The following is a 27,596-nucleotide window of genomic DNA, read 5'->3' on the forward strand; positions in this document are numbered from 1 at the left end:
GTTTTTTACAGGAAAAACAATCAATCAACATACCAATGACACTTGATTTCTGTGTCTGTAGCAACCCTTGCGGGGAGTACCCACTTTCACCTTTGCATGGAATACATTGTAAACAATTTGTGCTTTGTGTGACTTTGCAGTGGAAAGAACGCTGGCAGTGTGTGTGATATTGAGAGAGAAGGCTGGCAGCTGATTGGACCATAAAGCTCAGCAGTGATGAGTCACAAGGGTCCCTTGGAGAATAAGGAAATTATGTGATAACTCCAAAAGCTACATGAGTATTGTGGTCTATTTGGATACCGGTCATAGACACCAAAGGCCTGTGTGACTAAACTACTAGAAATGTTATAATTTATAATAGTGAACTAAAATGTGTTAGTCACACACACAATCTCATTTGGCACAAAAGAGCATGCATCATTTTGGAGGGAGGCATGTTTACTGTTGCCTTATATTTTCTTCAGAATCTGCAGTGCAGTCTGGATAGCTGGACTTCTGGGGAACCAGAAGTCCAATGCCTAGAATTAATAATTCTAAATAGGCATTGACAGCTTTTAATATAGTCTAAGGCTCTATATAGTATTCTTACATCTTAAAAATGATATTATTTGGTCGGTAAACCGTTTGCCTACAAATATATATTTTTTTATCAAGCAGTCGCAAGGACACGTGAAACCTGTACAGCCTGTACCAGTCCATTGCTGGGGGAATGTGGATTGCGTAATCACTCAAAAAATGAATGCGCTACTGAAATTGCATATGGTTATATTATGTAAGAAAAACATTAATAACATCACTAATATAAATTAACAATTTTTTAACAAACCTAGTTTCTGAATTGCTACTATAGCCTAACATCAAACACCCCCTTTCCTTTTACTGCATTCTATTTTGCACACGTCCCATGTGAGCGCAATTGTATCTCTGTAGCAAACACTTCCCCACTTTTCTGGCCGTTGTGGTGCGGACGCATTCTCCAACAAGTTGAACTTCTGTGTGGTCCATTTTCCCGCGGTGGATAACTGTCGGCCTACAGTTCTTAATTAGCCTCCAGTGTGTGCATTTTTATTGATGCGCTCTGCTGTTCTGCAAGTTGAACAATATTTTTTTTATTTCTACTTGGATTTCACTTCTACAATAGCTACAGCATAGTAGTATGCATTCAGTAACATCAGGACAAACATGAGAAGTAATGTTATAGCGGCTGAATCCTGAAGACCAGCAGCAGCAGTGATTTAGGGCAGTATATATATATATTTTTTTTTTATATACTTCTGGTTTTCTTGAAGTACCCCTCAGTAATATGTTCCAAATTACTTAATTCAAAAGTATCTTAAAGCATCAGACAACTTTGTTTAATTAAAGTGGAATAACAACGAATATCAAAAATGTGTCTACGTTCATAAATCGCTTTAATCGTCTTTCTAAGAGCACAATTCTTTCACTCAGTGAAAGGGTCAAGCTTACAATAGTACAGCGCTATCTGGATATTGCGCTCACCCCGCTAATGCGATTTTATATAACTTTGTGAATTAATTGTCCACGTGGAAAATAAAAATCGGTAACAACGAAAATACAAAATTTGGGAACCCCAATCAATAGCAGTATATACCCTATATATTTACAGTGATACAGTCGTGGGTTTTAACGTTGACCTTTTCTAACATGCCCTCCATAGATGGGTCATGGCTTACAAAACAAAAACATGCAATTGTGATTAGATTATTATTTAGTGATCTGTTGAATTTCAGTCGACCCCCAAAATAAATATAGCCCTACTATATTACATCCTTATGTTTTTCCTTTCCTTGTTTATTTGATCTAACGTGTTAAGAGAGAAAAAAAATCCCATTATGTCACTTTCACGTAGGCTATCCAATCACAAACAATTAAACAATGAATGCTTGTTAATCACCATCAGTGAGCACTTCAGAGAAGAATGAAGGAATGATGCGAGCGATTGGTCAACCCTCTGTTGGGCGGGAATGTTATACACTCCTCAATTCACTGACCAATGTGATTCAGATCTCCTGTATAAAATATCTCTGCTAACACTGTAAGCAGCTGCTCTGTGGTTTTCTGTCCCTCTGTAGCTTGAATAATCCTGATGGTTCCCAACTAGCTAATTGTCTCTCTCATTACCATATGTTGATATAAAAAATAAGACCCCATGGTGTATATAAAAAAAATGTTTTCAACAACTGTTTACATTCTTAACTGGAGCATTGAAATAAGTTGAAGAATATTTTGTGTGGCCTAAGGTGGTAGGTCCAGTGGTCTAACCGCTGCCACCAGCGCACCTGTGGGTTTGAAACCAACCTACTGCTCTTTTGGCAAAAACTCTTCTGTCCAAAAAATTATAAAAAGCCTTAAAAAAAGACTTAGAATTTGTAATCAGATATATATCTGGAAGGTTTGACATGCATCAAGGAAGACCAGCAATGATTGTGTATGATCTAATGTGATTACTTCCCAGTTTGAGAAACGTATGGCTCTGGGCCTCAGTCTGTGCCTTTGCCGGTAGAATTTCTGTCTCAGTGGAGCTCAGCTCCCCCATAGGCATCTGCTAGCAGCGGACAAACAGCCACCTTCATCTTTCTATCTGTCCTCCAGGCAGCTATTCTTAGCCTTCCTCCACTCCTCCATTACTTCAATCGCTAATGAGTCTTCTCTATGCTTTCCCTCAAACCCTCCCTCTCCCTTGCTGTTTTAGCTGGGGGGCATAAGAGTCGATGCTGAACAAATAACAATGCTCCAGGATCCATTACTATGGAAGGGGGGATGGAGGGATGGATGCATGGATGGAAGCTTGGTGGGTGGATAGATGGATGGAGGTGGGTCCAGCCACATGAGTGAGTCACTAAGAAGTGCTACTGTTTGGTACAGCAGCTCTGTTCCCCAAGGAACAAACAGTCACTTTGTCTTTGTGTATAGGCTGGGTAGGGTGTTGCCTGTGTGTAGTGGGTGGATGTGGCTAACATGGATAGGGGGCTAATACCAACATCCAAGCAAATGTAGTAGGTTTTGGAAGGGGAAGGGATGGGCAATGGGTAATTGGTTTGCAGTTGTTCACGTTATTATTGCTGGTGTTGTATTTTTTTCATGGTGTGGGAATTAAAAAAATGGCTAGCAGTGTTTCTTTAAAATAGATAATGTACGCTGTTGGTTATTGCTGTGCTAAACAATCCAATAGGGTGGAGGCATTATTGGGAACTAACAACAGGAGAAGGGGCGGGAGAGTGAAGTTGTGTGGATGGTTGACTGTTTATTTGACATTGCATCACAGCAAAGGGTCTCTGGCTGTCCACACACCTACACAGTAAACAGCTCTTCCATACATAGTACGTCATGTTCTTAATGAAAGTACCAATGCTCAGTTTATAGAGGCCATAGCTATGTCTCGAACAATGAGTCAGTTGATGTACTCCTGGATAATTTGCCAAAATATTGAATGTCATGGATCATGTTGCACCAGTAAAGGTAAAGAAAACTATGAGCAAACAGAAAGCCCCATGGAGAACCACCATGATGGTAAGCGCCCTGAAAAGAGAATGTAGGAAAGCAGAACGTAAGTGGAGGACAACTAAACTTAAAATCCACTATGACATCTATAAACAAAGCCTTTAAAAGCTTCAACTATGAATTACACAGGGCTAGATAACAACATTTATCAGGAATGATCAACAAGAATATCAACAATACCCACACTCCACTTGCCATGGTCGACAAGCTTGCAAACCCCCTAAAGCAGATACCATCAGAACACATGTCCTCTGTGAAATGTAATGAATTTGCCTGGTTCTTTAGTGAAAAAATCTAAAGTATTAGTCGGACCATCAGAACTACACAGTCACTGAACTAAGTGAAGTAAACGCAGAAGCTAATTTACATTATAAAATGTTTCTTGGTGGAACCATATACAGGTATTTTTTTTTTTTAGGAAGCCTATACTGAACCCTCTACAAATTTAGAGAACCATTTAGAGGACAAATCGAGGAACCCTATATAGTTTTACTAACTTTCTTTTTAGTAAACATTTGTTTCCCAATCTGTGTTTCCCAATCTCCCTCTTTTTTGTTTCTGATTATCAGTTTTTTACATTAGTCAAGTGTGTAAATATGGTATAATATTAATCAGGTTTGTGAATGCAAGGGAATTAATAAAAATGTGCACCAGTTTATAGAACCAGAAAACTATATAGACCAGTCCTAAACAAAGTAAACAGTTTCCAGGTATTTTAGGGTTAACTCAATTTAATTTCAACCTGCAATTGAAGCACGGGTTTATTGACCAATCACAAGCTCTGAGTTTGTATAGACCTGTAGCATATGTCAATTTTTATTGATCATTGCAAGGGCTTGTCCAGTCAATTCTTTTTTCAGTTCGCCCGTTTTGCTCCTCGCTGGCAGTAAGTAATTGAAGGTAAGCAAATAAGCTGATGGTATTTTTCCCCAAGATGATTATCTAGCTTACATGTAGCTATATATTATTATTCCAATTTCAATTGTTGTATCATTTATATAAATGTAACACAAAAGCAAATAAATGAATTGTAGCAACAGCCGGACATTGTATAAGATTAAGAAGTCCAACTTCCATTACATTAGATGTCTGTTTGCTCAGCTTCAGAATATCATGGATAAACAAAAAGTATGCATCATCCTGTATGATTTTACAGATTGTTTCTAGCTTAAGGGGACCAAGGCTAGATACAAACAGGCCTAGTTTGGGAACCCTTGGCAAATGCCATATGGCTTTTTCTAATCCTGTCTGTTTGGATCAGTATAGTGGAAGCAAAGAAGACACGAAGAGAACCGCACAGTAGACTAAATCCCTCCCGAAGTCCCAAAGAAGCTCCAGTCCCTCCAAGTCTAAACTGACCTTTAGCAGACATGTAACATGTTGTCCTGGTATTCTCTGACAATGTGCTGAGAGGGGGCCAGGGACTGTAGTACCAGAGGGAGGCTGTAACCTTAGGATCTCTGGGTCTTCATATCAGGTCACATGTGAGGACATAAAATATGATTGGCTTGTGTGGGTTTCTCTGCAGACTGAGATACAGAGGCAGGCTGATAACGCTTGGCAGTGTATCCTTTTCATACACACCACGCTCATCACATTGGCGTGTGGGTGTACAACAGTCCAACTGTCACAGCCGCAACAGCTAGCTATTCAGCTGGCCAATCGCTTTGCTATATTTAGCTTGGGAACAACAGTACAGTGCATTAACAGATTACATGACACTTTTCCCCCAGGAATTCTATTCAAACTTCCCACGCCAGAAAAAGATGGGGTAGAAGAAGGTGGTGATCGAGAGAGAAGGAGAAAGAGAGAAGAGAAAGGACAAAGAATGAGATTGGAGGACAGTGAGAGCGAGAGAGAAGTGATGGGGAGAGAAAGTGGTGAAGATGGAGGTAAAATGATAGCAAAGAGATAGAGGGAGAAGTGAGGGTGTGAGACAGCAAGAGCAAGGGAGCGAAAGGGAATAAAGACAGTGGGTAATGAAGGCAAAAAGACAGATAAGGGAATAGAACTGATGACAGAAGAGCAAGGAAAACAGATAAACAGGTTTCCAGAGAGGGGAAGTGATTAATACCTCACAAAAAGAGAAATACATAGACCCTGGAACACAGAGACCGACAGACAGACACATAGAGAGGCAGACCTGTTGTGTCAAAGTGGCCTGGATATTTTTGGCCTGTAGCCTAACCCCATCTTGATATAAAGAGGATGTACTCAAGGACCAATGGTTGATTTGACTGAATTTGTTCAGAGGGCAATGGAAGACATTGGGTCCTGAGAGTGTTATATTTCGTATTCTAAATCATTAAAAAGTTGGAAGACCTGCTCTGCCCTGTTTTCTTTCGCATTTAACAGCTCCCAGGTGTTCCATTTAAACTGAAGCATGTCAGTCGTAGTCACACTGACATAGGGCTCATTGTAATTCATAGCAAAAGAAGTCTGTCTCAGTAGTTTTGTAAGTCAGTTAGACTAATCCCTTAATTGTATGCAACGACACAGAAAAACATGTTTTTTCTTTACATGTTACACAGTGTCCCAACATTTTTGAAAACAGGGTTGTACATTTTGACATTTGTAAGAGCTCAATAGTAAACCTAGAGCTGAGAAAATATGAAAGCCCTTTTAAGAAACACAAAATAAATCAGGAAATTTGTTTTTAGCAAAAGGAATTCCTCACTCTCCCAGAATAAGATAAATGTTACATCCTCTTGACAAAAGGTTGAGGAGAGATAGGGTCATCAAGGTCAACAGATATTTTGACTGAAATAAAGTTCTGGTTGATAGGGATTGGTCTGAATTCATGTTTCCCGCACCCATTTCTAAGATAAGTGCTAGCTATTTGTGTGAAGTGCATGACAACATTTGCTGAGGTAATATGTCGGGCTAAATTGCAATTCTAGAACATTTCTTGCATCACTGGGAATTCTCCTTTTTATGCTCCCTTTCCTTATATATATATAAAATAAAAATAAAAAACGCCCATAAAAACTTCCCCCCACTTCTCCCTTCAATGGCTTTCTGTCCTCCCATCCCTCAGGTCGCAATCCACCCAGATGGAAAAAATACAAATGACAACCTCTGTTCTTTCAGCAATAAATCCCTTCATTTTACTGTGGTGTCTCACAATGGTCAGGAACCTCCCTACCTGAATCTGATACTTTCCCAAATCAAATATTTTTCTAAGCAGCACAATGTGTCCTACTGCATGTCCGTCACCCCCCAGGTTCCCCAACAGTATAGACTGAAGGTCCAATCATACCCTGATATTATGATTTCACAGCCATTGCTGGACTTGCCTCCACAAATTAGCTACCGATGGAAAGTAACAGAAGAGATGATCCAGTTTCTCTACTGTAGAGTTTGCTATGTCTGGACTGTTCAATACCCCCAACATTGAGTATTGACATTGAGACATGTTTCTGTAGCAAGACAACTATATAATACCTTACAATGAAATTAGAGTTCAACCGATAGTGGATTTTTAAAAGCTGATGACAGTTCGGAGCAGGAAAAAGCGGATAGCCGATTAATTGTATTGAGTGGTAAAAGTAAAGAAATGTCTAACACATCCTATGTTGTTCATTCAACTTAAAATTGTATATCCATCCATCATCTTCCGCTTATCCGGGGCCGGGTCGCGGGGGCAGCAGTCTAAGCAGGGATGCCCAGACTTCCCTCTCCCCAGACACTTCCTCAAGCTCTTCCGGGGGGACACCGAGGTGTTCCCAGGCCAGCCGGGAGACATAGTCCCTCCAGCATGTCCTATGTTTTCCCCGGGGTCTCCTCCCGGAGGGACGGGACCGGAACACCTTCCCAGGAAGGCGTTCCGGAGGCATCTGAAACAGATGCCCAAGCCACCTCAGCTGACCCCTCTCGATGTGGAGGAGCAGCGGCTCTACTCTGAGCTCCTCCCGGGTGACCGAGCTTCTCACCCTCTCTAAGGGATCGCCCAGCCACCCTGCGGAGAAAGCTCATTTCGGCCGCCTGTATCCGGGATCTTGTCCTTTCGGTCATGACCCAAAGCTCATGACCATAGGTGAGAGTAGGAACGTAGATTGACCGGTAAATCGAGAGCTTCGCCTTGCGGCTCAGCTCTTTCTTCACCACAACAGACCGATACATCGACCGCATTACTGCAGAAGCTGCACTGATTCGTCTGTCAATCTCCCGTTCCATCCTTCCCTCACTCGTGAACAAGACCCCTTGATACTTAAACTCCTCCACTTGAGGAAGAATTCTCCACCAACCTGAAGTGGGCAAGCCACCCTTTCCCGACTGAGGACCATGGCCTCGGATTTGGAGGTACTGAATTTCATCCCCACCGCTTCACACTCGGCTGCAAACCGTCCCAGTGGATGCTGAAGGTCCTGGTTAGAAGGGGCCAACACGACAACATCATCTGCAAAGAGCAGAGACAAAATTGTGTGGTCCCCAAACCTGACACCCTACGGGCCCCTGGCTGCGCCTAGAAATCCATAAAAATTACGAACAGAACCGGCGACAAAGGGCAGCCCTGCCGGAGTCCAACATGCACTGGGAACAAGTCTGTCCTGTATTGCCGGCAGTAAGTTAACATAACAATTTGAAACTTAGAATGAATATATGTTTTGCAGGGCAAATGCTTACAAAACCTTAACTTTTCCTAGACATGTTAGAGACTGGACGTGTGTATCGCCAGAGGAGCAAAAAATCATTCCAGTGTGGGCTCCTACCACCGCAAGGCCGCATATCTACACCACAACACCCTGTGGATTGCAGCCCTGGAGGTATGTGAATTACATATTGATCTTGTAATTGCTGCAATATTTACTTGGTTTCACCATATTTACATGCACAGTACTCCAAGGCACCAGAGAGGTACTCCAAGGCACCATGTAGAGGATTGCTACATAGGTAAGTGTGGGTTCATTCACTTAACCCAGATGCTTAACTTGTTATTAAAGCATGTTGTTTCCAATTTTATTTGTCAATATCAATTTATTTTTAAGGGCAAGAAGGCAGAGGTAGGGGAAAGTATTAGCTCTGCACATTTTGGTGGACACTGCGATTTGAGTTCTGATTTTAAAATAACCAGATATTTAGGACTGAATAATTAACTGTCTGTCTTTACTTTCAGAACATTTGGAGAAGATCAAGTGGAAGGTCGAGGTGAGGGCACAGCTGGCTCTACAATCAGGAAAAAACAAGACTATAGTTACATTAGCTTCTTGTTTTAATGAAACTGCATTTGTCTGAACGTGTGCCCTTTACTAAAATGCAATACTGTACAGCCTCTGAAATTACATGCATATGGCAGTTTTGTTTATTTCACTATTACGCTATTGACAATTCATTGTGATTTTTAGCTTCTGATAAACTTCTGACTGAAGCGAATGTCAAGCTGAGGGCACAGCTGGCTCTACAATCTGGTAAAAACAAGACTATAGTTGCGCTATCATGTTCTCTTCATGAAACATTTCATTTGTCTTGAATATCATGTAATCCTCAAAATCATGTCAGACCATTTAAGTACAATATCTGATTACTGTATTACAGGAGCCATAAGGAAAAATCCTTCCAACTGGGATGCCACTGATGAGGCTGTCCAGAACCAGGTCCCAGGTTACCAGAAAGAGGCAGCTGACCATGCAGGTGGGAAAAGAGGTCTCTGTATTATAATTTTTTTTAACTGCTGCTATGTACAGTGTTATAAATATGATTGCATTATCCTCTTAATATATTTATAGCTCTGTGTGAATGTTCTTAATTCTGACTGTAGTGTTATGCCACCATTCATAAGCTTATTGCACTGATGTACAGTGGGGAGAACAAGTATTTGATACACTGCCGATTTTGCAGGTTTTCCCAGTTACAAAGCATGTCTGTAACTTTTTATCATAGGTACTCTTCACAAAAATCCAGAAAATCACATGTATGTATTGTATGATTTTTAAGTAATTAATTTGCATTTTATTGCATGACATATGTATTTGATACATCAGAAAAGCAGAACTTAATATTTGGTACAGAAACCTTTGTTTGCCAACCTTTGTTTGACCCGGCCCCGGATCTCGCGATACATGGCCCTATCCATCCTCCCCTCAATACGGTGCAGTCGTCCTGTCCCCTTTGCAGAAAAGCATCCCCAAAGAATAATGTTTCCACCTCCATGTTGGGATGGTGTTCTTGGGGTTGTACTCCTCCTTCTTCCTCCAAACACGGCGAGTGGAGTTTAGACCAAAAAGCTCTATTTTTGTCTCATCAGACCACATGACCCTCTCCCATTCCTTTGTCTTTAGGACCAAAATGTGTCCTAAAGACAAAAAGGCTGCATTAAGTCCGCTAAATTGTTTTAACCTGTCTGGCAGTGGCCATTGATGTTGCACCTGTATTTTATATTAGTATAGCTGGGCCAGTCTCTAATTGTAGATATTTGTACATATTTCGCCCTGGTCTGTGTACATGTGTAGGCTATAAGTGTGTGTGGAGTGTCTGATAGTAGGCTCATTAAAATGAACGTCCCTCAAGAGTTAAGGTGCTTCTATATTATCATCACCTCACACACAGTCAACAGTGTTTTAGGCTATACATTGCGATGGAGAATGATACAAAGAATAAACTAGTTTTCCAATTCCATTACAACAGTAGGCGAGTCTAACCACTACACTTAATAGCTTACAAAAAAAAAAAACTTGTATGTAAACCTGTTCATTCTATTACCGTGGAAATATATATATTTCTTAGATTAGATTCAACGTTGTCATTGAACGAGTATAAGTACAGTACAACGAAATGCAGTTAACATCTAACAAGAAGTGCGAATAGAAGAGGGCAGAAAATGTACTTGTATTAAGTATAATGTATGTTACAGATGTGACATATAGATGTGCAATGTATAGATGTGAAATAAAGGCAAATGCAGAACAAATGGCAATTCTAAATGCCACTAAATATCCTCTGTAATGTATTGTCAATGAAGCTGGCAACCATATACATTTAGAGATTTACATGTTATTAGAGTATTAGTTAATTATTAAAAACCTTCTTCAATATTTTATTGTAATGGCTTTTTAAATGCACATGAACACTTTATGTAATGGAAGAATATCTGATCATATCTGAGCTAGACACCAGAGTTGTTATTGGAATTGTTATTTATCGGGATAAAATTGTAAATCTGGACAATTTTGGACAGGATAATCGTGGCATGCAATTCTCATATCGTCCAACCCCTAGTTATCTTCATTGTATACATTGCCATCCATATGTATTTGGACAGTAAAGTAAACCTATTTATTTCAAGGCATATGAATTAAAAGATGCAGGTCATGATCTTGCAAAAGTACCAAATCTCTGTTTTTATTTCTGGCTGTTTCAACACGTATGTTTTACCAAGTAACTATAACAGCACTTTCAGAGTTCCATCCCCCCATTTGATGTAACCCTAACTCTTGGTATCATCCTTTAAGATCCTTTGCCAGGCCATATTGGTGCAGCGATTTTGAGCAATTGCTTGTTATGAGGAGTTTCTGACTTCAGTCCCCTCTTTGGCAAGTAAAATACATTTTCCATAGTAAATAAGTCGGGAGATTGACTTGAACAGTCTAAAATGCTCCATGTTTTCCCCCGATGAACTACTTGGTTGCGTTAGCATTGTGTTTTTGTCGTTGTCCTGTTGCATTTTAAAGTCCTGCCAAATAAGTAAGGTGGAATTTTCTAATTCATTGGTTAGCCAAGATGCTGTAAACATTTGAATTCATCATGTTCCTGCCATCATTTGTCACACTGTACATTGAACATTACATTATTTTTGCCTTTTTGTTTTTGGTCCCCTCTCTGTGGTTTGCATCTTGTAGTGTATCCTTTCTAATTCTGCTGTTGAAGTCCTTCTGCGAACAGTAGATTCTGACGCTTTCAACCCAACATTCTGGAGGTTGCTTTTGGGTTAATTTTCACTGCTCACATTCTTCTTTGTTTCCAAAGCTAAGAAATATTTTTTTATGGCCCTAGAACAGATTTAAATAACAGTGATTTTTTCTGAGCCTAGGCCCATTATTTGCTGGAACTGTATAGTTGATCCAAATCATCAACACACTTACAATTTAATTGTGTGGGTGTGCGCGTGTGTGTGCACACATACTGTATATATTGGGGACAATACTTTTTTTTGCCAGTCCCAACAAGGTAAAAATGTATTTCTACCTAAAGAGTTAGGCTCAAACTTACAATTGGGGTAAGTGTTACAACTGGCATCGGTTTTAGGTATAGGCATTGTGGGTTAGGTTTAGGGGAATTTGAAGCATAAATGTTAGGTTACTGAGGGTTACCATATGGTTACGGAAAGAGTTTAGGGTAAGGTTTAGATGTAGGGGATAACCAAATTAGGGAATTTTCTGGTTCCCATAAGGATAAAAAAAACAGTAAAATCAGTATCTGTGTAAGTGTTTGGCAAGTTGTAGGGTTCACTTTCTCATAGGGGTTGCCATGTCTAAGGTAGCATCATTTACAAAAACATGTTCTCTTTCACACACAGAGACAGAGATACAGAGACCGACACAGAGACAGAGAGACTACAGAACCTGCTGCGCTCAGCAAACCTCACTGCAAACGGAGCATGGCGCAAACTGCAAACATAATTCAGCATATTCTTGTTTTTGATACATACCCAGTAATCAATCACAGCAACATAAACGTACAATTACAAACACACACTACATCTGCTCTTCTCACAGTGATTGTTAAGTTTGCAGCTTTTGAGGTCATTGCATAAGAGGAAGAAAAAGGAGGCAGGGCGTAAGGGAATATTTACTGCTATTTTTAACAGCAGGGAGCAACCAGAACACTGAATGCACTGCCTGTAAACAACATGCACACACCAACCTGGAACACATAACTTAGTACAGGTAAATCTGTAAAGACAGAATTCATGAAAAGAAAATGCACAAGTTGTCATATACACTCACCTAAAGGATTATTAGGAACACCGGTTTAATTTCTCATTAATGCAATTATCTAATCAACCAATCACATGGCAGTTGCTTCAATGCATTTAGGGGTGTGGTCCTGGTCAAGAGAATCTCCTGAACTCCAAACTGAATGTCAGAATGGGAAAGAAAGGTGATTTAAGCAATTTTGAGGGTGGCATGGTTGTTGGTGCCAAACGGGCCGGTCTGAGTATTTCACAATCTGCTCAGTTACTGGGATTTTCACGCACAACCATTTCTAGGGGTTTACAAAGAATGGTGTGAAAAGGGAAAAACATACAGTATGCGGCAGTCCTGTGGGCAAAAATGCCTTGTTGATGCTAGAGGTCAGAGGAGAATGGGCCGACTGATTCAAGCTGATAGAAGAGCAACTCGTTAAAACCGAGGTATGCAGCAAAGCATTTGTGAAGCCACAACACGCACAACCTTGAGGCGGATGGGCTATAACAGCAGAAGACCCCACCGGGTACCACTCATCTCCACTACAAATAGGAAAAAGAGGCTACAATTTGCACGAGCTCATCAGAATTGGTCAGTTGAAGACTGGAAGAATGTTGCCTGGTCTGATGAGTCTCAATTTCTGTTAAGACATTCAGATGGTAGAGTCAGAATTTGGCGTAAACAGAATGAGAACATGGATCCATCATGCCTTGTTACCACTGTGCAGGCTGGTGGTGGTGGTGGTAATGGTGTGGGGGATGTTTTCTTGGCACACTTTAGGCCCCTTAGTGCCAATTGGGCATTGTTTAAATGCCACGGCCTACCTGAGCATTGTTTCTGACCTTGTCCATCCCTTTATGACCACCATGTACCCATCCTCTGATGGCTACTTCCAGCAGGATAATGCACCATGTCACAAAGCTCGAATCATTTCAAATTGGTTTCTTGAACATGACAATGAGTTCACTGTACTGAAATGGCCCCCACAGTCACCAGATCTCAACCCAATAGAGCATCTTTGGGATGTGGTGGAACGGGAGCTTCATGCCCTGGATGTGCATCCCACAAATCGCCATCAACTGCAAGATGCTATCCTATCAATATGGGCCAACATTTCTAAAGAATGCTTTCAGCACCTTGTTGAATCAATGCCACGTAGAATTAAGGCAGTTCTGAAGGCGAAAGGGGGTCAAACACAGTATTAGTATGGTGTTCCTAATAATCCTTTAGGTGAGTGTATATTACAAATTCTAAAATGTATGACATATTATTAATTTCCAAAAATATATGATTTATGAATTACATTTAACATATGCTATGTTAGAAATTAGATTTAAGGTTAAGGTTAGTCATCACAGCTCTCAGGTTAAGGTTAGAAAACAACAACAACAACAACAAAAATTGCCTCTTTGTGGTTTTGAGGTCGGAGAAGATTCTGCCCATCCACCATACCTGAACACAATAACCTTCCATACAGCACAATGACCCTCCATAACACAAACCACAAGATGCCTTTTTGCAATTATAAACTGTTTACCAACACAATCACAGCAGTAAAAAGTGCTGTGATTTCATAACGTTGTATATGGTCTCATATACCACTGCTATCAGCATTCAGGATTCAAAGCAATCGGTTTAAGGTCAGACTTATCATGGAATAAGTACTCAGGACGGAGGGACAGTGTATGGTCACTGAGGCCAGACACAGAAAGAGTGCCTCTGCCACTAGCGTATCACCAGCAGGTTGTAACACTTCCAACACTGGCACATGCGTGTAAACACTGCAATTGTGTACAATATTACATAAACATACATGTACAATGAACGGAATTCTGAGGGGTTAAAGACAGCATGCTTCACACAACTTGATACAATTAGGGTTTACTTTTTTTTTATCCCATGCGTTTAGCTGATGTTGCTCATTACAAAGCAGCAAACATTGAAATTGCATCCCATCAAATTCTCTTTATCTTCCACTTCTAGCTACACAAGATCCATAATCAAACTGTATACATGATTCTTAAAGCCCATTATTGTAACGGTACAGTATATGCCAAAAGTGAGTTCTGGACATTCTGCTTTTGGTATTCACACAACACAATGTACAAGACAGTCAAACGTCAAGAAAGGACCAGCGATAGTTGAAGGAATAGATGCAGATGGAAGCACCGTTCGAAATATAGTGAAAGATCATCCTGAATGAATGAATAGTGGATGGCTAATTCTCCCACAACAATGACCACCGTCAATACATTACATATTGACCTCAGTAAACAACCTACAGAAATATCTAGAATAGGAACCTCCACACACACACAAAAAAATCGCCGATCATATAAGCAGTTTGCTAGCAGCATGTCAATGTCAAGAGACAATTAATTAAACCATTATTAACATAAGCTAGTGCACAGGACAAGCAAAATATTAAATTTCACTGACATTAAAAACATTTAAAGGATTTAGAAGAATTAACTTACATAGTTCGTCTGGAATAAACATGATCAGAGAGAGAGAGACACCTTTTCAGTACCACTACAGAACTACATTTAGAGCTGTAAGAATACGGTTTGTTTTATCTTGTCACACATCAGAGCCCAAATTCAAGACAAGCCAGAGCACTAACTGCCACAAAGAACACAAGATACCAGAGACAGTAAGGACATAAGAGCCTAGAGAATTTAAGAAAACTAGTTCAACATAGTAACACATCACATAAACAGAAAAGGATGTTTGCCATTCTTACCGTACATCAATCACGATGCTGAAGTGTTTCACTATATGCCTGCAGCCTCTGATGCAATCACACACGCATGCACGCAACCACACACACACACACACACACACACACACACACTACTGTGCAAACAAGCACAGGAAGAAAACACACAGACTGTATTATCCGGGGTTGAAACACACGTGTAAACTGTTGTCCCACACGAACACGTCTTGTTGGTTCACAAGCGTGCACCCTTCATTAAAAATGCCCACAAACGGGCGCGCACACACCACGGTTTACACAAGAAGGCTAACAGACAAACTAAGGGGCGTCAGAGAGGAACGTGCTGTGATGACCTTGGGTTTTCCCGTTTGAGCTCCCAAGCACTCGGTCGAGAGAATGAGCCTGATTTCATACACGCACGTCTCCCCTCCAGTCACCATTCACACATGCGGGGAGAGAAAGAGAGAGAGAGAGAGAGAGAAAAACACTGCACTACAGGGGTTGTGAGGGACAAACCCTCCCACTCTCGGTCTGTCGGTCGGTCCTCCACCTCTGCCTCCATCTCCCCTCCTCTTTTCCATCAATCTTTCCATTTCCTAACCTACCTCCCTTTACTTGCCCTTTATTCTATGCACCTCCCTCACCTCTACCTCCTCTCCATCTTGTCATCAATATTTTCTTCTATATCAAAGTGTGCCTCATTTAATGACCGTATGACAAAGCCCAGAGCAAGCTTCATAACCCCCCCCCCCCCCACACACACACACAAATAAGTCCAAGGCACATGTGCCAGGTAGTAGATTATTATATGCAAACAGCTCTTTCTGTAAGTTGGTATACACAGTAGCTTATTGCTGTTTTTTCTGATGCCCTCTTACCATTTTTCTTTAATGAACAGTTAAGTTTTGTTTGGTTGAGTAAATTATTCTTGGATTATATCTTTAAGGAACAATGCAGTGTTCATTTGTGAAACAGGGCATTTGGTCTTGGAAAATGTCTTGATAAACAATGGTGACAATAATAGGTTAACAACATCTTTGTAAGAGGCTCAAATGAAACATGAGTAATCCACCTATATCTACTAAACCTGTCAAGAAGCTAACACTACACATAATAATATAGATTACTTAACAGACTTCAACCATTTTTAAAGAAAAACAAGAAACAAGGCAGGCCTAGTTCAGCCGGCCAGCAATAGAAAATGTTGCTCTCTCTAGAATCGAACCCGGGTCGCCCACATATAAAGGTGTGTTGTTAACCACTACACCACAGAGCGGTACATTTGAGTGTCAGTATAGCCTGTTGACATTACATAATTCTGTCACGCATTAACATCACCCCATGTTTGAATATTTCGTTACACACAATTAACCATTGTGTTAAACTGAGTCAAGTTTCTTATTATGTTTACCTCCACCACAAATAGTATCTATGAACTGTATGACTTTTGCCACTGGCCGTTTTAAAAGCTTATTAGCCATTTGTGAATGACATTGATACAATAAGTACTGTATCAACATAGGTGACAATAACAGACTTTTTCGTCAAGTGTAAAGATGAGAGAATCGTAAAATTTAAGCCAGCGAAGTTTGTCTATCCTGAGCAAATCCTCTTTTGCCACTGGCTGTTTTAACCTGTTTTGGCCATTCATGAATGACACATACAGTTAAACTGACTAACGTTTCTTACTAAGTTTACCTATACCACAAATAGCTATTTCATTTCATGCCATAACTACATACTTTTCTCTTTCATTTAAAAATAGTTTTTTTAAGTTGTTTAGGAATAGCTCTAGGGTGACCACATTTTCAAACCCCCAAACCAGAACCCCAGTGTACCGCACGTTCATGTACGTGCACATGCATGCGCTCATGCACACGTGTTGGTCATCGTGCATGTGGTTATGGTTTGTGGAGCAGGGGAGCTGCCCCAGTTTGTTAGTTTTCACTGTTGTGTGCTTTTTCCGCTCCTTGAGCTTTAATTAGAATTGTTTCTTTGGTATGTTGCTTCGTTAGGCTCCGACTCGTATTTGTGGAAACATTACAGTATTCTCATTTTGGTGAAAACCGGGACAATTTGGTAGTGAATGTCGAAAATGTACTATTTTTGGTCAAAACAGCATCAAGCAAAAACTAAAATAAACAGTTGAATAAACTAGGTGTGTAATAAGGTGATTGCATTCCTCTGATTTCATGTGTTCTATGTGCCATCTCAAATCCTTGTTAATGTAGGCCTAGTGTAGTTGTGTAGTTCACCATTCCTTTTTTCTTCTCTTATAAGGCGGGTTTGCCAGGATTTCGCTCGCACTTCCGGGTTTCCCCTGGTAAACCCTCTGTTTCACGTCACAACGCTATGAACTGTGGGCAATTCCCTCCGGCAAAGTCTGCAGAAATGCGGACTTCCGAAAAGGGTGCATAAAGGGCTCAAAATGTCTGCGAGGGAGCCCTCTTGCACTTGACGATTTATCAGTGGGACAGCCCTAAGCCCTCACAGACTTAGCAAGAACCCGCTTCAAAGTCTGTAAGTGTGGACATTGGGATTGTGCAGTTTTCTTAACTCCTTATCTTATGCTACTTCCAGGCAGAATGCGCGTTCACAAACGGAGCAAAGCCCCACCTCGCCAAAAGCGATTGGCTGGAAAAGGATTGGCTTTATTGTTACAACCCCAGGAACATTTTCAAAGCTGGGTTCCAGGGGCAGCGAGTTGTATGTGGTGCTAACCATCTCTCACAGTGCCTCATTTAACTTAAGCTGCGTTTCCACTGCAGGAACTATACCCAGGAACCTTTCAAGGAATTCACTGCGTTTCCACCGTAGGAACCAGGGTCTAGAACCAGGAACTACATTTTACCCCCAAAACAGTCCCTGCTCGGGAGGTAGGACTTTTCCAAAGTACCAGAACTTTTGGAGTGGGGCTTGCGGTGCTGAATGTTTCTGATTGGTCGAGTAGTAGTAGAGTTTACTCGCATACGTTTTCAACCGCCATTTTGAAATGTCAGCAGCTGTCCTCAGCGTAGTAAAGGAGTTAATTGTGCTTACAAACAGAATAACTTTTTCATGGAGAAGAAATCAAAACGACAGATGGACCAGGCCTTATTGTGTTAATGCAGAGGACCCAGGAATTGGAAACGGCAATCCATAATAAGGTGTTCATGAAAATACCCTGCTATTTAAGTGAGCTGAACATTTTTCACACTGGGAAACAGTGCCGGGAGAAGCTTGAAAATGAAGATTACAAGTAGATCAAGGATCACAATAACTGAAATGGCTCTGACCGGCGGAGTAAGTGGGGTGACCGTCTAGGTGCGTTGCTGGGTCACAGGCCAGCCTTCTCTGGTGCTGCGGCAACGATTGACTTGGCTGCTGCGTTGTTGGAAGCCATGGTGGAAGACACAGAAACTGGATAACCATTCGGTTTAAGGTAAATTACAATGTTTCACATGATGCATGTTAAATGCTATAACGTTATATTTTGGAAAAGTCATTATATTTGATTTCTATACTAGTCATGTTATTGTTAGTCATGATATTGTTCCTCTAGACAAAAACTAACGTTACCTACAGGTACATCATGTTAGCCTAAAATGATAATTAACGACATGCTATGCCTCTAATAATCACTAAATATTGATCAAATGATTACTCGGTACTAAGATATTATTCAAAACTGCTCTTAGCTATAGTGACTGTGCTTGTTGGTATAGTTTTCTTCTTAGGAAAGAGGAAAAGAGACAGACTTCCTTGACGCGCTGAGGGACATGGACAACGCTAACCGGGCCATCCTGCAGCAAGGACAGGAGCAGCAGGACCAGTATGCAGCTGCTATACTGAGGAAAGAGTCAGGCTGAGGAGAGCAGCGTAAAGAGCGATAAGGAGGCGAGAGTTGGCATTCCTCGAGTCTCAGGGGAAGAAACCGTGTTATGTATATTAACCATGTAAAGTGTTATGTATTATTATTGCTTTATCTTCTTGCTATATTTTTTTTATTCTCACTACGTCATTGAACTGCACTATGCCACCATTAATAAGCATATTACACTCATATGTATCTGTAATATTCAATAATTCTACCAATTGCTGTTAGTTTACACTGTTACATTACTGCCATATCAAAATGTTCAATAAGACTACCCAGAGTGCTGCTAGTTTACAGTACTCTATGTTTGTACATTTTTGCAGATAAATAAATAGTTGTGGAACCAAATATGGCTGTTTGTGTACATCTGAAAACTAGAACCCCACACACTGTCTTACTCACTCCTGAAATATTTATTAAATCACAACAGATAAAGAACAAAATGTAAAACCAGGTATACTGTAGAGGCAGAGGGGCTAGGCACATGTACAGGTCTAATGATGTACTTCAGCTCTGTAAACAGTATCCTGACACTTTCACAATGTGTTCAGAAGCTTCATTAGACCTGTATGTTCATCTAGCCCATTGACCTCTACAGTGGATAGTGTCCTGTCAGGCTGGTTTAATGCAGTGAAACCCCATTCTTCTCTGTGCTCATCACCATTCATTTCAGAGGTTATACAGAACACATGCTCTCACCATGGATTTGACCTTGTGTATGTGGCAGTCATTTTGTTTTAACAAGCACCTCAACCTGCCCTTCAGTCTGCCAAAAGCGTTCTCAACGTTTGCAGAAATTGGTGCAGAAATTGTGTACACAGTGACACAACGTAGTAACGTTGACTCCAAATGAGAAATGCTCCTGTACTCCGAGTTGGTTGCAGGTTTCCACAGTGCAATGGCAGTCCTTTTTTTGAATAGGTACACCACAGCGGAGTCATGTCCCCTCAGTTATGGTTACAATCAATGGCACAGGTACAGAAACGTGTCCTTAGACAAACAGATATTCTTTATCCACTGGGCCTCTGTGAAAGTTGGAATCATGGTTTCCCACCGTTTGGGTACCCAAACGGATGGAGAAACACAACGCATTCTGTAGTACTCTCATATCTGAAACACACACAAAAAGGCACCAAAAATAAGTCGATGTTGTGAATAATGTTATTGTAAACTACTGTAATTTAAACATATATAAAGTGGGGCAAAAAAGTATTTAGTCAGCCATCTTAGTCAGCCATCTTAAAAAGATGAGGCCTGTAATTTCCATCACAGGTACAGTTCAACTATGAGAGACAAAATGAGAAAAAAGAAATCAGGTACAATAAGTATTTGGTCACCTAAAAAGAAGCAAGATTTCTGGCTCTCACAGACCTGTAACAACTTCTTTAAGAGGCTCATCTGTCCTCCACTCGTTACCTGTATTAATGGCACCTGTTTGTACTTGTTATCATTATAAAAGACACCTGTCCACAAACTCAAACAGTCACACTCCAAACTCCACTATGGCCAAGACCAAAGAGCTGTCAAAGGACACCAGAAACAAAATTGTAGACCTGCACCAGGCTGGGAAGACTGAATCTGCAATAGGTAAGCAGCTTGGTGTGAAGAAATCAACTGTGGGAGCAATTATAAGAAAATGGAAGACATACAAGACCACTGATAATGTCCCTCGATCCGGGGCTCCACGCAAGATCTCACCCCGTGGGGTCAAAATGATCACAGGAACGGTGAGCAAAAATACCAGAACCACACAGGGGGGACCTAGTGAATGACCTGCAGAGAGCTGGGACCAAATTAACAAAGGCTACCATCAGTAACACACTACGCCGCCAGGGACTCAAATCCTGCTGTGCCAGATGTGTCCCCCTGCTTAAGCCAGTACATGTCCAGGCCCGAGGTTTGCTAGAGAGTATTTAGATGGTCCAGAAGAGGATTGGGAGAATGTCATATGGTCAGATGAAACCAAAATAGAACTCAATGTCGTGTTTGGAGGAGAAAGAATGCTGAGTTGCATCCAAAGAACACCATACCTACTGTGAAGCATGGGGTTGGAAACATCATGCTTTGGGGCTGTTTTTCTGCAAAGGGACCAGGACGACTGATACGTGTAAAGGAAAGAATTAATGGGGCCATGTATCATGGGATTTTGAGTGAAAACCTCCTTCCATCAGCAAGGGCATTGAAGATGAAACGTGGCTGGGTCTTTCAGCATGACAATGATCCCAAACACACCGCCCAGGCAACGAAGGAGTGGCTTCGTAAGAAGCATTTCAAGGTCCTGGAGTGGCTTAGCCAGTCACCAGATCTCAACCCCATAGAAAATCTTTGGAGGGAGTTGAAAGTCCGTGTTGCCCAGCGACAGCCCCAAAACATCACTGCTCTAGAGATCTGCATGGAGGAAATTCCAGCAAGTGTGTGAAAAACTTGTGAAGTCTTACAGAGGTCAAATGTTTTCTGTCATTGCAACAAAGGGTATATAACAAAGTATTGAGATTAACTTTTCTTATTGACCAAATACTCATATGATTTTTATCATAGGTACTCTTCACAAAATTCCAGAAAATCACATTGTATGATTTTTAAGTAATTCAGTTGCATTTTATTGCATGACACAAGTATTTGATACATCAGAAAAGCAGAACTTAATATTTGGCACAGAAACCTTGGTTTGCAATTACAGAGATCATACGTTTCCTGTAGTTCTTGACCAGGTTTGCACACACTGCAGCATGGATTTTGGCCCACTCCTCCATACAGACCTTCTCCGGATCCTTCAGGTTTCGGGGCTGTCGATGGGCAATACGGACTTTCAGCTACCTCCAAAGATTTTCTATTGGGTATAGGTCTGGAGACTGGCTAGGCCACTCCAGGACCTTCAGATGCTTCTTAGGGAGCCACTCCTTAGTTGCCCTGGCTGTGTGTTTCAGGTCGTTGTCATGCTGGAAGACCCAGCCAAGACCCATCTTCAATGCTCTTACTGAGGGAAGGAGGTTGTTGGCCAAGATCTCGCGATACGGTGCAGTTGTCCTGTCCCCTTTGCAGAAAAGCATCTCAAGGAATGATGTTTCCACCTCCATGCTTCACGGTTGGGATGGTGTTCTTGGGGTTGTACTCATCTTTCTTCCTCCAAACACAGCAAGTGGAGTTTAGACCAAAAAGCTTTATTTTTGTCTCATCAGACCACATGACCTTCTCCCATTCCTCCTCTGGATCATCCAGATGGTCATTGGCAAACTTCAGACGGGCCTGGACATGCGCTGAAGGACCGAGGGAGATTGACAGTCATCTTGAACTTCTTCCATTTTCTAATAATTGCACCAACTGTTGTTGCCTTCTCACCAAGCTGCTTGCCTATTGTCCTGTAGCCCATCCCCGCCTTGTGCAGGTCTACAATTTTATCCCTGATGTCCTTACACAGCTCTCTGGTCTTGGCCATTGTGGAGAGATTTGAGTCTGATTGATTGTGTGGACAGGTGTCTTATACAGGTAACGAGTTTATACAGGTGTAGTTAATACAGGAAATGAGTGGAGAACAGGAGGGTTTCTTAAAAAAACACAGGTCTGTGAGATCTGGAATTCTTACTGGTTGGTAGGTGATCAAATACTTATGTCATGCAATAAAATGCTAATTAATTATTTAAAAATCATACAATGTGATTTTCTGGATTTTTGTTTTAGATTCCGTCTCTCACAGTTGAAGTGTACCAATGATGAAAATAACAGACATCTACGTGCTTTGTAAGTAGGAAAACCTGCAAAATCGCCAGTATATAAAATACCCCTTCTCCCCACTGTACGTCAGCGGACTCATTTGCCTAATCTTCGCGGGTCTTTAGACGCACACAACAATGGGCTGAAGGAACCCTTTTGTTCCTTGAATAGCAGTTCCTGGGACTCAAAGTTCCAGGTATTTTTTGGTGGAAACGCAGCTTTAGACACCATGTTTAATATAGACAAAACTTTTCATTTGCAATGAAACCAGAAAAGAAACCAGGCAATCCTAGTTCAGCTGGCCCACAATTAAATGTGATAAACGTGGTTACCACCCTCACTTAATTAGAACCCGGGTCTCCCATGTGAGTGGCTGTGTCGTTAACCGCTACATCACGGTGCTATACACTGGTACAATGTCGGTATAGCATCTCGACATTAGATCATTTTGTGACATGTTAACGTCATGCCAAGTTTGAATATTTAGTTTACCTCCACCACAAATAGCATCTATGAAATGTATGGCTTTTGCCACAGGCTGTTTTAACAGCTTATTAAGCCAGTAATAGGCTTACTAGTATCTAACTAAATACTTGAACTTAACACAGCCAAAGCTATTTCATGGCACAAAAGCGTTTGTTTTTCTTTCATTCATTAATGACATTGATACAATAACTATCAATATAGGTGAGGATAACTGACTTTTTCGTCATGTGAAAAGACGAGAGAATCATGGAAACTCCTACTAGTTTACTGCGCAAGGGGTTTGGATCTAGCCTATATTACCGCAAACATCATGCACAAATGCGTACTTCGAAAATCCACCAAAAATAGTCGCAATATAAACAATTATTTTAGTCTTACTATAACATAGCTACTGAAGGCTGTAGCCAGCAAAGTATTTGTCGATCCTGACCTAAAAAGCATGCATGGATACATACTTCAAAAATCCACCGGAAATAGTCGCAACATACCGGCAAACAGTTTTATTTTAGGCTTACTATAAAGTAGATACTGAAGGTTATAGCCAGCAAAGTTTTTATCTATACAGAACAAATCCTAATGCGTAATTTGCTTTGACTGTAACGAGATTTGAACGCGAGACCTATTAGTTGCGGGTCCGCGTCTCTAACCACGACGCTATTAAACAAAGGGTAGTCAGTCAGTCACTCACTCAGTTACATTCACTCTTCTTGGCTGGCTCCGCTTACGCGGTCTGGCAAAAATCCAATCTAGTGCAGCTTTAAGACCAATTCTAAATGTTTTAGTGCAGACTTTGGCCAGTAGGTGGTAAAGTTACAAATAAGGCATGTGTAAAACTTTTAATGGCTTTCAGAAAGTGTTCACATTTTAATTACACTTATGACTCAGTATAAATTATGAAGATGAGATCTTAAGGAAGCAACACAGACCAAGTGTTTTGTTTGTGTGTTCTACAGTGATATAAATATAGCAGAGACAGGAAATGTACAAAATATTTTGTCAGGCACCTTTTGTTTATCCTCAAATTTACAAAGGTATTCATTTTGTATGCATATGAAATGTCCAAACAGTGAAATTTCCCAGTACCAAAAGTTTTTAAAGGGAAAAGGTTGGAAAAACAAAGCAAAGAGGAACAGACTAAGAAATAGAGAGAAAGAGATTCAGCAAGACAGAGGAAATGAGAGCAAGAGAACATCTTACCCCTGCCAACACGATGATCCAGGAGGGTACGACAGTCCAGTGCCAGCCTCCGGGAGGCCGGGACATCAGGCACAGGCAGGGGCATGGTAGGCACACACACAAACAACTGGCTCACACACTGAAACAAACAACCACTTTCACACCCACAAAGCCAAACAATCCTTGCAAAAAAGACAAAACACACACAAACCCATATAGGCTAAACAAAAGCTAGCCCCAATAAAAACACTAGAAATAAGTCACTGTGCATACACATAAATCAGTCAGCCAGTACTCCATCTCTACACAAATCACTCAGTGCCTCAGACAAGCCCGCACTAAATAGTCAAAAAAACCACACTAAATAGTCAAATTTCAATAACAGAAATCCTTAACACATGGACGGACAACTAACTCAGTAACAACCCAACTAATGCTCACATGCATATACAGCTTAAACCTTAGCAACAAAACACCACGCTTAACATCTTAGATACTCACTCACTCACCAGTTTGCCTTCCATTTAATCTTAACAAACTTCAGAAATTTCAGTCAGACACGCACACATCCCATGCAACTTGTGTGTCTTTCAGAGTCTTTCTTGTGCTTCTTCTTCAGCTGGTGGAGGACCTAACAGAGGACAGCCAGGGTGCCTTGCCTTGCAGTGCTTTATGAGATTAGCCTTTAGCCCCTTTTATAGCTGCTCTTGTGCTCTCTCTCTCTTTATCCCTATCCCTATCTCATTAATAAACATCTCACTAGCACAATGGGCTTCACTATCCCACCTCTGTCTGTGTGAGAAAGAGAGGGAGGGAGCACGGGGGAGGAAGAGAACAAGAATCAGAGAAGCAGCCCTTCAGCTACTTGGCAAGAGTTTCAAGGAGTTCAACTGCCAGCAGACACCAATGCTGGGGAAACGTCTGGAGAGTGCTTTTTCTATGCTGACCCAGACCAGAACATATATAGCAACAAATGGAATACGCACACACCTCTCCATGAGAGAGCCAGACAAACAATTTGATTAAGCAGTTAATACCCTTTTCTTCTACGCCAGCAGTCCACAGCATGTAAATGACCTTCACTTGAGCCTGGACATACTGAAAGTGTAGCCCTGTTGTGTTGAGTACTACTGTATTCACTGTATAAGACCGTCCTTGGGAAATCTCTGAAATTGCTTACCTGTCATGTTCAATATTCGTCACCAGGCGTCGTTGCTCCCTACAACCTGGTTCTGTCTAATCCAGTGTATGGGCTTGGGAGAGACCTGCAATGTGATGCTTTTCCGTGAACAGTCACTAAAAGAAAATAGCAGGATATCTTTACAATACAGGCCGGTAAAATATGTTGTTAGGTTAGTGTATAGACAGCTAGCCAATAGCTGCTTTTACAGATGGGCCAGAATGCAATTACTGTAGCTATGGAATTAGCTGTTGGACATTGACTAGAAAAACAGCCGCTTTCTCTCTGTGATTAGGATGTTTGCACATGCAAATGATCATGACCTGTTTGCTAAGCTAGCTAGCTAGCTAGCTAGCTAGCTAACTGGTACTGCAGCCACGGTATAGGTGGTTAGCTAGATATAATTAACAACTGTACTATTTTACCTTAAAACATATCTGACCGGCTGCAAAAAATTGTTGTTCCATTTGTGTGGCTAACAGAACAATTAGCTAGAGATTACATTATTAGGTACTAAGCCGCTAGCTACAGTACAGTAGTTATGGATAAATGAGTGAACGTTAGCTAGCTAGCAAATGTTTTTTGACAGTAAGTGTACGTTCTGTTGCCCAATTAACGCGTCAACAAACAATACTAAATATGTTTGTCCTTGTTCTATACCGTATGTGCTAATAATGAATTAAATTGACTAATACCCCTTAATATGGCTATTTTGCGTATATTTCTTAGCTCGCCTCTTAACCACATTCACAACACGTCTTGCCAACATCTGAATACTTAAAACCTACGTCTAAGACAATCATATTAATTATAATGGTTGGATGACTATTAATGAATGAAAGTTGGTGTAAAAACAAAAAAAATTCTCACCAGTGGTTGAGGTTAGGTTAAGACCAAGCAATGGATGCCTTAATGTGCAAAATATCCGTAACATACAGTCCAGCTGTGTTAAATATCAGGCTAGCTAATGTTACCGATGTAATCCCTCCGGCCTTTATTTGCGGACACAGAAATGTCGCTACGGTAACTCGCAACTTCTGAGTCAAATTTTGTGTGAATACTTTTCATATTCTTCCACCAATGAAGACTCACGATTATACTAAAACATCCCCTTTTTATGGCAAAATATTACTTTATCATTGCCAGATGCTTTAATTCATAAACTGATTTCAACAACAAAAGTGTAATTAAGGAATAATGTAAAAATACATTATTTTATAAATTGATGCAGCCGAAGAAAGCTGGCTGTTCTCCGTATTTGCAGGGAAAATAAAAAGGGATGGTTTTTAAAACTAGCAATCCAGTAGTGCTTTCATTATTTTGTTGAGAGCATTATCTAGCTAGCGCTACAGTAAATATGGGCTAGTAGCTATAAAACCGTGCTTGCCACTATATAATAACATCATACTTGGTCAACATGTGTCATGTTTACATTAAATGTAATAGTGCATATGGTATTGTGGTCTATAAATATAGTGCCTGTTGTATTAATGTTGTTTTATATTGATATAGCTAGCCATTTACTTGAATAACTTTTTGCAATACATTTTCTTTGGAATATGGAAAACATCCCACTTTGTATTTTTTATTTGGTAATTAAGTTTCCATGTAGATTTCATTATCATTGTAAGTACTTATGTACCTCTGTGCTGGTACAGGTAAACCAAATATTTAACATGATTGTTTGCTTTCTGTCTCTGAAAAGGTGAACATCCAGAGGCGGGTGACACAGTAGACTATCCAGGTCACCTGTCCCCCAGCACGTTTCTCCAGTGGCTCACAGGACAGGGCCACATTCCTGTCTTACCAGAAGAAAACTTCAGTCTTTGTGCAGTTCAATCACACCTGTGACATCCTGTATGGTTCACATACAGTTTGCCACCCAACAGTCGCTGCATGTAGTAATACAATCCTCCTGCCTGTTAAGCATATGCAAACTTCTGAGTTCAAACAAGTGATAACAGAGGCCTTCCATCTAGGACAGGCATTTCATCAGGTTTAAGTGAAATATTGCAGTTTCAAATATGCATATACAGGTGCTGG

The 27,596-nt window shown here is 40.8% G+C and overlaps 1 protein-coding gene across 9 annotated transcripts in view; it reads right to left on the minus strand.

Moving 5' to 3' along the window:
- The window catches only part of LOC105008239 (protein EFR3 homolog B), a 129,410-nt gene extending 102,796 nt beyond the window's left edge, over positions 1-26,614 (minus strand). The window contains exons 1-4 of one of the 9 annotated variants that reach the window (XM_020044410.3): positions 26,424-26,614; positions 25,554-25,669; positions 24,875-25,165; positions 24,395-24,555 (exon numbers count right to left, since the gene is read on the minus strand). In XM_020044410.3, coding sequence (XP_019899969.1) covers positions 24,395-24,555; positions 24,875-24,897 — 184 coding nt within the window. In that variant the 5' untranslated portion in view covers positions 24,898-25,165; positions 25,554-25,669; positions 26,424-26,614. Of the gene's footprint in view, positions 1-4,881; positions 4,961-7,769; positions 7,790-15,168; positions 15,481-24,394; positions 24,556-24,874; positions 25,166-25,553; positions 25,670-26,423 lie in introns of those variants that run through there. The other 8 variants (XM_034287932.1, XM_034287931.1, XM_013132903.4 and 5 more) reach the window with 8 other exon arrangements.
- Positions 26,615-27,596: the final 982 nt, after the last annotated feature.

This window comes from Esox lucius, chromosome 18, assembly GCF_011004845.1.
Source record: "Esox lucius isolate fEsoLuc1 chromosome 18, fEsoLuc1.pri, whole genome shotgun sequence".
In the NCBI taxonomy this organism is placed as follows: domain Eukaryota; kingdom Metazoa; phylum Chordata; class Actinopteri; order Esociformes; family Esocidae; genus Esox; species Esox lucius.